General features: G+C 41.6%; 1 protein-coding gene and 1 long non-coding RNA gene across 2 annotated transcripts in view; one reads left to right on the top strand and one right to left on the bottom strand.

Moving 5' to 3' along the window:
* Positions 1-276: 276 nt before the first annotated feature.
* The window catches only part of tiam1b (TIAM Rac1 associated GEF 1b), a 44,796-nt gene continuing 34,085 nt past the window's right edge, over positions 277-10,987 (bottom strand). The window contains exons 16-27 of the mRNA XM_041046995.1: positions 6,801-6,986; positions 5,419-5,487; positions 4,943-5,068; positions 4,730-4,838; positions 3,883-4,062; positions 3,654-3,772; positions 3,458-3,566; positions 3,233-3,291; positions 2,889-2,994; positions 2,683-2,770; positions 2,384-2,556; positions 277-2,028 (exon numbers count right to left, since the gene is read on the bottom strand). Of these exons, the coding sequence (XP_040902929.1) occupies positions 1,475-2,028; positions 2,384-2,556; positions 2,683-2,770; positions 2,889-2,994; positions 3,233-3,291; positions 3,458-3,566; positions 3,654-3,772; positions 3,883-4,062; positions 4,730-4,838; positions 4,943-5,068; positions 5,419-5,487; positions 6,801-6,986 (1,878 nt within the window). The 3' untranslated portion in view covers positions 277-1,474. The remainder of the gene's footprint in view (positions 2,029-2,383; positions 2,557-2,682; positions 2,771-2,888; positions 2,995-3,232; positions 3,292-3,457; positions 3,567-3,653; positions 3,773-3,882; positions 4,063-4,729; positions 4,839-4,942; positions 5,069-5,418; positions 5,488-6,800; positions 6,987-10,987) is intronic.
* The window catches only part of LOC121187651, a 3,612-nt gene continuing 2,033 nt past the window's right edge, over positions 9,409-10,987 (top strand). The window contains exons 1-2 of the long non-coding RNA XR_005894611.1: positions 9,409-9,521; positions 9,939-10,082. This is a non-coding gene — a long non-coding RNA (uncharacterized LOC121187651). The remainder of the gene's footprint in view (positions 9,522-9,938; positions 10,083-10,987) is intronic.

Raw genomic sequence — 10,987 nt, 5'->3', positions numbered from 1 at the left:
TTAGTTTTTTCTCATTTTGTTCTGCAATTGCATTCTTTCTCTGTGTGCTGCTTTGAGGCAGAAGAGCATTGATTAGTTGCTTCGTTCTGTTGTTCTCAGGCATGTCACAGCACACTGGGCTTTTATGCGATTTCCTCACATCACAAAATCGTTTTGCTAGGTTTACATCTGCAGAGCCGCAGGGATTGTGTTAGGCTGTTGAGGAAAACCACAACAGCCTAACACAACAGCCAGTGAATCACCACAGAGAGGGGCTCTGAATTATAAGTAGGAAACAACTGTATTTATTATGATATCAATACATTTTTCTATATACACACAGTAATAAAAATGCAGTCTTAGTAGCACAATGAATTGTTTACAAGTATGACTTCTTCTCTCTGTAGGCATACTGCAAGTCTTTCCCCTTGATTGCTTGAGCAAATTTGGACTTTCTTTGTGAAAAAATGATTACTTAAGTTGTTTTGCTGACAAATTAATTTACATATGAATAAATAAAAAAACATTGCTTTGTAATCCATTACTAGTGAACAATCCTTTTTGAACTCACAAGACCTTTTAAAGTAGCAGATGTGCAAATTCTCTACAATACAGAGTGCACAAAAAATGTTAAGATCAACTATCATGTTGAGTGTCCTTTGAATGGTAATACTGAAGAGCAAAAAGGGAAAAAAAAATAATATCAACAGAATGGTTTCACAGTAAATAAAAAGACATGAAACAGCAAATGCAAATTCAAGTAAAACAGGATTATGTTAAGTTAAAACATTAAAATCCCCTAGTCTCTGTGACATAGGGGCTATTACATAATTCCACTATTAAATGTAACAAGAGATCAAACAAAATATTTTCCAGGCTGAAAAGATAGCTTTAAATCTGTAAAACAAGAGATCAAAATCATATACTATACATAACCAGGAAATCTGTTCCCAAAACAAGTCAGTGTATATTCACGTGAAAATGTACAGGTACAGTAAACAATGCAAGACAAGACTGTCCTTTGCAATTATTTCTATTTCTTTAAGGACAAATAATATGCAGCCCTTAACTATGATAATATCTCTGAGTCACACAGACAAAACAAATATTAATGTTCTTACAATACCCAAATTTGGCAACAGCAGGCAGGACTACAGAATGCTGCCCAAATGTGCAAACCATGCCAATCAAAGCAACTGATTAGATTCCATGATTGTACCATTAGTTCATCTCTCAAAGCTTACACTTGACTTATACGTAACAGCATTTGATTTGGGATAGAGCTCCCTCATTCTGGATTCCTGTATTGCTCCACTGATGATCTTACCTGTACAAAGAGCAGTCAGCAAACGTAAGGTAAGGAAGGCTATATCTTCTACTAGCAGTGTGATATACGTCAGTGTCCATGCATTGTTGGTGAAGACTGATGACTGATCTTAATGGAGCCCATGTAAAGCTGATAAAACATTTGCTGTCTGCCTGTCCTCTTCAGCATTTATGTGCCACAGTCTGGGGTCGAACCTGATTGCTCCCTTTGTACCCAAATCTCATCCGTTTTTGTTTGCTTTAGACCCTCCACGCTGTTGTTGTTCACGGGGCTCTGCTTCTCCGTGTTGGCCAGCTTGACATCATCATCATCCTGTGTCTCACTGATTGTTGGGGACTTAAGGCTTTTGCATTCTTCTGTTTCCTCGCCCTCCAGGGACAAAGCCATGACTGGGGCCTCAAGGTCAGCTTCAGTGGATGGCGCTCTGGGTGTCTGACAGAACTCGTCGTCGTCGTCACTCAGGATGTCTGTCTCCTTCACCTCTTCCTGGTCTTCGTATTCGTCTAGGTCAAACTGTTCTTCAACCCAGCGGTCTGTATCACCTGCTAACTCGGACTGCGGCTGCTGATCTGGTTTGTCTGTCTGCTGCAGCCGATTTGAGTCGGGTTCCTGTGGTGAAGCGAGGTCTTGTTCAGGTTCGCCATCAAAAACGATGTCGGTGTCGATTGTAAAGCGGTTGCGCACAAGCTTCCTCCTGCCCAGAGTCCTGGTTGGGGCAGATGCTGCACAAAACAGGACATTAAAAAAACATTACATATATTTAATTTTTGTTGTCCTGTCTGGACAGAGTTGAGTATTACAATATCCCACCTGCATTGAAATAATTGCTGTCACTGAAAATATCTGTTTTGAAAAACGATTATTAGTGAGAGTTACAAACTATAAATAGAAGTTAAATGACTATGAAATGAAGTTCAACGCAAACTTCAAAGAATAGTGAAGTCCCCACATATTAATTAAATCTATAATTGAAAAGCTCAGATTTGAGCATCTGATCTGTGTCGGGTAAGAAGGAAAAAACCCAGAATTGGGACACTTGGAGCTGCAGGGTGAATGCAGCCACAGACTGGCATTTACCTGCTCTATTTATGGCAGGACGGGCTCCCTTCAGGGCACAGAGACGCTTTCCGCCAAAGGGCACATACTGCTGGTTGAGGGGTAAGCTCTCTGTCTTTAGGAGCTGTCGACGGTGTTTTTCCCTTAAGATGGAATGGACTGTCTTCAGAAAGTCTTTTCTACTCTCTGGAGAGCTGAAGGAGACAGAAGGGCACGTTATCAGTTTGTCACTCTGTAGATAGCAGCACAAAGGACTGTATCACTGGCCGTCAAGCTTCTATCTGCAGTGGTCTTCAACCTCCATTAGAAGAGATCCTCACCTACAGCACAGCTGAAATGTCCTCTCTGGCCTCCCCTCTGACTCCGACTTTGTGTGGACAATCTCACACACAGCAGAGCCCTCGCCATCTGAGGGAGAAATCAACATTCACATGTGATCTCATGCACAGATTTTTTGGAATGATTCCTGGATTTGGGGGACTGCATCTGTATTTCCATACAATATTTTATTTACTGAGTCTCTTACCTGTAGTGGCCAAGGATCTGACTTGAAGGGCATCAGTTGGGATCATGTGACGGAAACGGAAAGGGTCTTTATCATCTGATGATACAGAGCCTCGATGGGAGCCACCCTACAATCATTCAAACAAAGAATTGTGTTTATTTCCCCTATGAAACTATGCTTGTAAAATGAGATGCACCTAGATCTAATCAGCTTAGAGGCTTCTTTTACAGGTGACCCACTGGGCTGATTCTGAAAATGGCACATGGGCCAAGTAAATTTACAATATAACCAAATATAACCAAATAGGTTATATTTTAAACAGATTAAGGTGTTTCTGATGGCTTTCTGCTTGTGTGAAAACATACCATTTTCTTTTTCTGCTTGGACCCGTCCTTGCATACAAAGACAACTGCAGTTTTGAACACTAAAAAAACAATGTGGGGGGAAAAAAAAACAAAATTATCACTGAAAGCTTCACAAATGTTGCCAAACATTTTTGTTACATGTGTAATTGTGCAGTTTACAGTAATAAATGGTAAATATTGATTACTTAATATAGGAGAAAAATAAACATGATAATGTTGTCTTACCAAATGTAGCCATCTGAGGCTCTTTCTTCCATTTTCCTAAGGAGGCAGGAGGGTTGAGCCAAGTCACACTGGTGTGGAGTAGCAGGTCACCCATAGATAGATCAGCAACCTGGCAAAAGTAACAAAGTCCCAGCAGTCATTCCACATGTGTGCTTTAGTTGACAAAGCTGAGTCAAGCCACTTTTGTCCTATGTACCTCTTTCTTTTCACTGCTTTGCTCAGTGATGAGCTGATCAAACACTGCTCCGAACTCCTCGTGGATCTTCTGCATCTCATTGATGTGGCTGGCGACTTTGTTCATGGCTTTCATGGCGACTGCAAACAACATGGTTAGAGTAGAATTGTTGTGACTGTGTGTATTCACCCAGGTTCTCCCCTGTCAAAACAATTTCATTGTCTCAGTCGGCCATGTGACTGGATCTTACCATCCAGGTGGTAGTGCTCCTCACTGTCTGGGTCTGTGAGTGAGTAGAGCTCCTTCAGCAGGAGGGGATACTTCAGCACCCTCTGGATGGGTTTGATTAGGTATGATTCCAGGGTGGAAGAGTGCTGCTGCTTGGGGTTGCGCTCATCCAGGAAGGCCTTGAAATCGGGGTCCGTTTTTGCTGGAAAGACCACATAAAGAACACTTAATGCAACTTATCCACAGCCATTTTTTATTTGTCCCTCCCAAAATTGGTGTGTCTGCATGAACAGCTGATTCTGCTCTTTAGTGGTTTACTCGTATAGTGTTGTTTATGGTTTGTAATTTAGAATAATAAAATTTGTTTTATTTGAAACTGGCTAAAGTTGTTTGGCCTGATTTTACCAAGGTTACAGGGGCACAAACATGTTGGTCTTATGCAAACTCAGACCCAGTTGTGTTTATGTTTTAAGAGCAGCCAACCACGAGTGGGCAGAAATTATCTGTTTACTACTTTTAAAAAGCTTTACCCAAATAACACATCAACAAACTCATTATGGGCAATAACTAGTTGACTCACTGAATGTAAATGCAGCAAACAAAGCCATCCTCTTGAGTGTTTAAGGGAGTGGGTGTGCTAGCTAGAGAACAAACTGTTCATTATATATATCATGCAATGTTGCAGGGCTTTTTAGCTCCGGGAGCCACCAGCTTGAAAGTATGCAGAGGTCAAATGGACAACTGTCTGGCTGACAACTCCGCAGAGCAGATTTATGGAGCCTTGCAGGATATGGCAGATGGTTGATGGATAAATACATCCTCTCCTTTGAGCCAAGGAGGAATGTCAACCCAAGAGCACATTTACTCACCCTTTACGAGGACCTTAGGGACTTTGGTGTGGCTGGCGCAGAAAGCACTGTAGATTTTAAAACGGTCTGCATAGTACAGGAAAGAGCCTCCCAGGGAGAAGAGGATTTTCTGTGAAAAGGGGAAGAGAAGTTAAAAAGAGTTCATGGCTGGTTAAAAATGCTTGTTGCCGGTCACATATTTTGATGTATGTTTCACAAACAAGGAGAGAATACCTTAAACTGGTCCACTCTCTCCAGCTTCTCCAGATCTGGAACCAATCTGGTCCCATCTTCCAGGGTCTTGAGAAACTCAACTTGGAACTCCACCATTTCCGGCAAGTTCCCAAACAGTACATCCAGCTGGAGGAGAAGAGCATTTGAATAAAGTCAAAATAATTTCTCCTTACTACAGTGTTAAGTACAGTGTCTCTCTCTATGTCGTGCATCCCTTGCTATAGTTAGAGCATGGAAATGCTCCAAAAGTAATACAGACAAATTAATCTCATTACTGCAAGTGCATGTAAAACATCCCTTTACTTTTCAAACCTCCCCCTCTCTGTCTCTTTCTCACTCATCATCCACCCCTCTTGTCCTCGTACATGACTACTCTTCACATTGTTATGTAACCCACTTTTCTTAGAACATTTCAACAGTTCTGGCATTTAAAAGCCAACTACCCCTCAACGGCTCACGGGGAACATTAGACATACCTCATCCTGAGTAAGAAAGGTCTCTTTCTGCAGTGGGGTTAAATATCTCCCGATGAGGCAATTGAGATCCTGCAAGACAAGAGTGAATTATGTTTGATTAAGATTGCCCTTGTCATTTAGTGGAATGCGTACAGACATGAAAAACATGCAGCTTTACATAAGGCTTAAATATTCCTTGCTACAAAACAGTGATTAAGGTGCACGGATAGTTTGAGTGTCCCTCCAAGATCAAAGACAGAGCAGCTGGTGGATGCCTTTCTGCATGCTCTCTAAAAGGGAAGGGAGCTATATGGAAGCCCAATTAAATAAATGACTGGGGCAACAGTTACCTTAGCTGAACTGTAGAAATCCCCTGAGATTAATTAGCAGCTCTTTCAGAAAGTTCAGAAACAGACCTAACTTCCTCAAAGACGGATGGCTGGTGGTCTTACAAAACAATGAACTGAAAATTATATATGTCATTTTTTTGGTTTAACAATAATAATAATAAAAATGAACTCAATTAATCTCCTATTAACTTCTTGGTTTTTTTGGTCATAAAGGAGCCATGTGATAGGCCAGCGACTTGTCCAGGGTGTACCCCGACCCTCAACCAGTGTCAGCTGGGATTGGCTCCACTAATTCTGAAGTATCTTAATCACACAAATGTAAGTAACACTCCAAAACTCCAAAGAGGCCAAATCATTGGTGCCCTAATTAAAAAAAAAGATCAATGTTAAAATAAAATGTAAAGGTCCGGTCTCAAAAAAAAATCACAACATATGCTGAAACACAAACTGCATCATCAGCATCAGTCACTAGCTGAAATTAAGCAAGAAGGATATGATAGGTATGTAGTTAGTGATTGATAGATACTTTAGAGTTAAAGTCCTTCTTCTTTTAGTGTTTTAGTGTTTACTTACTGCAAACTGCACACACAGACATAAAAAATGCACCCATGTCTGTTTGACTTTAGGTAATTGGAAAAAATAGCCCAAGTCCACCAAAAATCTAACTATCCCCTTTGAAGACTGTACAATACACCATCCATCATGCAGAATGCGATTCCTATAATAAGTAGATATGTCCCCCCTGTAACGAGGTATAACATTTTAGATAGCCTTGACATTATCCCATTATATACCCTCTCTAACCCAGTTATTCCGCTGAGCCACATTTATATCGGGCAGAAAAAGATTAGGCAATATCCAGGCAAGGGCACAGCTGTGTCCCCTTATGTCTCCTGGGACACAGAGATAAATATGGATTGGTCATGTGGAATAGGTAATGCACAAGGCTAACACAACCCGAGGCAGACAAAAACACTGATCAATGGACAGAAGGAACACACGCGCACTCACAAAGACCATCTGCCCCTTACAAGTAAGATGAGTGATACTGACTTTGACATAGGTTCGTTCGGTCTCCACAAGCTCACAGATGACTTTGCGGAGCTTGTCGGCATCTGAGAGCTGCCGGGGAGTTGCAGGAGGTGGGAATGGCGAGTCCGGGCTGGGCGAAGAGGACACACACTCCGAGGGATTCATGTCATGGAGACTGCGGCAGAAAGCAGCGACCTGTTCTGTACTCTGCAAAAAAAAAAAGAAAAAAAGAAAAAAGAGGGGCAGAAAAGTGTTAAGGAAAAATGTGATTAAATTATGTAACTCCAACTTGAAGCCATCATATCCAAATATCGATCAGCGCAGGAGCAGCACCGCAAATATTGACTCGCAGGTGTCACTTTCCACCTGCTGATGTGCATGGGATCATGACTGTGCAGAGAGTGAGCCTGGAAAGAGGCAGAGAGGCAGCTCTAAAAAAAATCATTTGCACTAATTTGCTCTATTTTCAGTCTGTCATAACAATGACTCTCCGCCTCCCTCTCTTTCACTCACATCCCTCTTTTCCCTGGTGTTTTCCTCCTACTGACGGATCGGTGGTGTAATGATTAATCTCTTTCACAGAATCAAAATATACACACAACGGTGTCTGTCCACATACAGTATGGGTTGCCGTGGAGACCAGCCCTGATGTGCATTAGACTATCATTTTGGACAAAAATAGACCCCACTCAGCAACAGCCTACATGGTTGAACTAATACAGTTACTGTGTTTGCTACAGACTACAGCCTCACCATCCATAACAACAAAGTGTTTTGGCTTTTTACATAAATAAAAAAACACAAAAGAGAAAGCACAAAGAGAACTTCATTCACGCCCTTATTTCGGTTTATGAGAAAAGCATTTAAGCATTTGACTTTTTTCTGTTTTACAGGTGATGATACATTAAGATTGAGAAAGTCACTGGGAATAAAAGGAACCGCGAGCAGATATTGACACCACTGAGTGCATAATAGAGAGCTGAGAGGTTTCTAGTTGGAACTATAAGGATTTTTATAGGCCAGACAGAAGCAATTTATCCTGTCACACCTACAAGCTCCTCTGGGAAAGAATAATAATACAGCCTCCACACAGCTACAGAAGATGGGACGTTATCATTCTCAGATAAAAATAATCTTAATTAAAATCAGAGCTACTGGTCCGTCATCAGTCTACACATCTGAGGGCGTCAAAACAACTTGGTGTTCTTCGTAGTAGATTTTACTGTGCATAAAGAAAAGTGCAAATACAAAATTACTTAGCTCATTTCACTGTGACACACAATTTTTTTTTTTCAAAATTTACAGCAAAAAGTAGATGATAGGTAGAAACAAAAATAGGTTAGATGTATTTTTTTTCAAAATATGAACAGAACGAAGGAAGAACACTGTGCTGTGACAGTCGTGCATCTTCTCATGCAGCTTTGCAGATGACATTGGTTATCAGCATTGTTATCTAATCAAACTGACACGCTCATATGTGAGGCATGACGGCCATTTGTCCCTCTCTGATAATGTTCCCAAAAATAATCAGGCAGCTTCCAGATCAGCAGATGAACTGAGAAGTTCTATGATGTCTGTACACTGGTGCTATTTTTGCCAAGTCTGTGGCTGCTGCTGCAATCGGCATTCTGTCAACTTTAATGTTGCTTTTGCTGATTTGCTGATCATGTTAAAATAAACACAGGATGTGCAAATAAATAATCATTATTTCCAAAACCATTTGAAAATAGCGTAAGACGCAGAGAGTGGTTTAACAAATCAAAATTCATGGAAAAGATCAATGCGAAAATAAATCCCTTTCCTAATACATCTACTGCTAATGGTATGTGGGATCCAAGACGTTTTACACCAATACAACAGAAAAAAAAAAAAAAATCAGCAAGGAAGATCAACTAAGATCTGCTCCATTAGAATCCGTAAAAAAATCTCATTGCAAGACAGTTAGTTGTAGTATGAAAGCAAAGAAGTTTGCAGCCCATACAAAACAAATGTCATGCAAAGAAAAAAAAAGGGGGGGGGGGGGGCACTGTTAATAAACCTTCCCATTTAATCAACTGAGCTCATCCAGATTTACTGAGCCACAGTCACAGTCCAGTCATAGTCTTCACTAGGCTAATTAACACCATGGCAGCTTTGGTTGCTTGAACAGTCATGACATGGCAGAGAGAAGAGAAAGAACAGAAGGGGGCGGGGGATCAAAGCCTTCAATATCACATGAAGAGAACAATATGTAGATAAGAGAAGCTGTCATGGGTACAACTGTGAGATATCAGAGATGAGCATTTCCCTTAGCAAATGAAATATAGATTAAAAACTCTTTCAAAGCATGAAAGCGCTGATGATAGGGTAGGGAGAAGATTGCACGTCTGCCCACTGAAACTGTGATAAGCCTCAGATCACAGCTTGGGCTGCCAAGAGAGAAAACTCTGCAACAGTCACTGCAAAAACGGTCAGTGTAGTTTGACAAAGACATGTAAAGTCCAAGTCATCTGGGGTCAAAGCTGCAGAGACTCCTCCTGCTCCTACATGCAGTGTATTATTGTGGCATCCTGTGGAGCACTCCAGTGATTATGGGGCAACTCTGCGGCACAACGGTGACTCACAGCTTCCTGTTTGTCTGTCTGTAGCAGCCAAGAGGAGGTGTAAAGCAAAACGGCGAGAAGGAAAGGTGTTTTACTCTCAGTGGCATGAAACAACAACAGCAGCTCACCATCTACCACAGCAGAAGCAAGAACTAACCAGGTAAAGAAAAGTGATACAAGGAAGGAATCTCACCAGATGAAGCATGTCATAGATGGAGTCTGAGGAGCGCTTGCTATGCTTGCTCCACTTCAGCACGGACATAGCCGGGTGCAGGTGGACAGTCAGCGTTAGTTAAAGTGCCAGAGAGGTAGAGACTCCAGGCTTTGGAAAGAGTCAAGTCTACACTGCGCCTCTCCAACACATTTCTCAGCCCTTTTGTCTTTCTTCTGTTTTAAAAAAAGAAGGTGCTGTGGTGCTTGTGATGAAGGATGAGTGAAGCTGCTCTGCCTCCTCCTCTCCGCCCACCAGCACTTACAGCCTTCCAACTCCCCTTCTTTTCGCCTTCTGAGTCTGCTGTAGTTCTGTCACTGATATTCTGCTGTTTTCTCTCTCTCCCTCCCTCTCTCTTTTTTACAGGCTGGGTAAACTCAGACACACAGTGTGAGTGCAAAGATCTGGCCAATTCCAGGAGCATTGTAAATGAGTCTTGATAATCCTCCAGACCGGGGAGAGAGGAAAGGAGTCTCCTCTTCAAGGTTGCAGTGGAGCAGGATTGGCTGGGTGAGCCACACCGCAGTAGAATATAAATGCAGAATTTCAGAAACAGGGGGAGATTGATGACGAGAGGGGAGCTGCAAAGGAGCAGGCTGCAAAGGAGCAGGCTGCAAAGGACGATGAACAGAGGAACAACTGGTGTGGGAGTGTGGGTTTTGCAGGAGGAAAATGAAGAGTGTGAAATGTTTAGGCATGCCATAATGTTTTTAGTAATAAGTAACAAATCAAATGAGGTATGTGCTCCTGGGATAATTCCACAAGCCCTGAAAATGCCCTTGTTCAAATTAGTAAAGAAAAAAAACTGGGAAAAAACATCTAAAGACGCATTTTGTTGCCTTCTATCACTGAGTAGATTCGTCCTTTTTCCTACAGTCAGCAATTTCCTGCTTTTCCCAGAATGCCAACAATGCCACGACAAAGGGCACAAACTTATGCAGAGAGTGACGCTGGTAGTGTACAGAAAAGTAGAGCTGCATCTGTTTTTTCAGATCTTGCAGCTGCACTGCATGCACCAGAAACTGGTATCATTGCCTGTTCAATGTGGTTGGTGAAAATCCAAACGGAGAGTCTGGGAAGAAAAACTTGCTCTGAATGTCTGGCACAAAATCCTGAGGACTAAACAATGTGACCAGCTAAATACATCCCAGAGCACGTAAAGAGGCCAAGAGGCTATACTACTACTACTGTCCTTGTTTACAATGACCTACTAGTGTTGCAGCTGATTTGTTTTTTGCCCTTTAGCACAATAAGAGAGAAATTTGTCTCTGTTCCAAATAACAAAATGAAATTAAACATTTCTTCAGGGGTTAAATTGGTTTATCAATAAATACCAATGCCTCACTTAAAGTAAGTACTCTCTGGGAAATTTCACTTCACAGCCACTCTATCATCATTTTTGGAGGCAAAACTTC

This window comes from Toxotes jaculatrix, chromosome 9 (assembly GCF_017976425.1).
Source record: "Toxotes jaculatrix isolate fToxJac2 chromosome 9, fToxJac2.pri, whole genome shotgun sequence".
Classification (NCBI taxonomy): domain Eukaryota; kingdom Metazoa; phylum Chordata; class Actinopteri; family Toxotidae; genus Toxotes; species Toxotes jaculatrix.
This window is presented reverse-complemented; position numbering and strand designations above follow the sequence as displayed.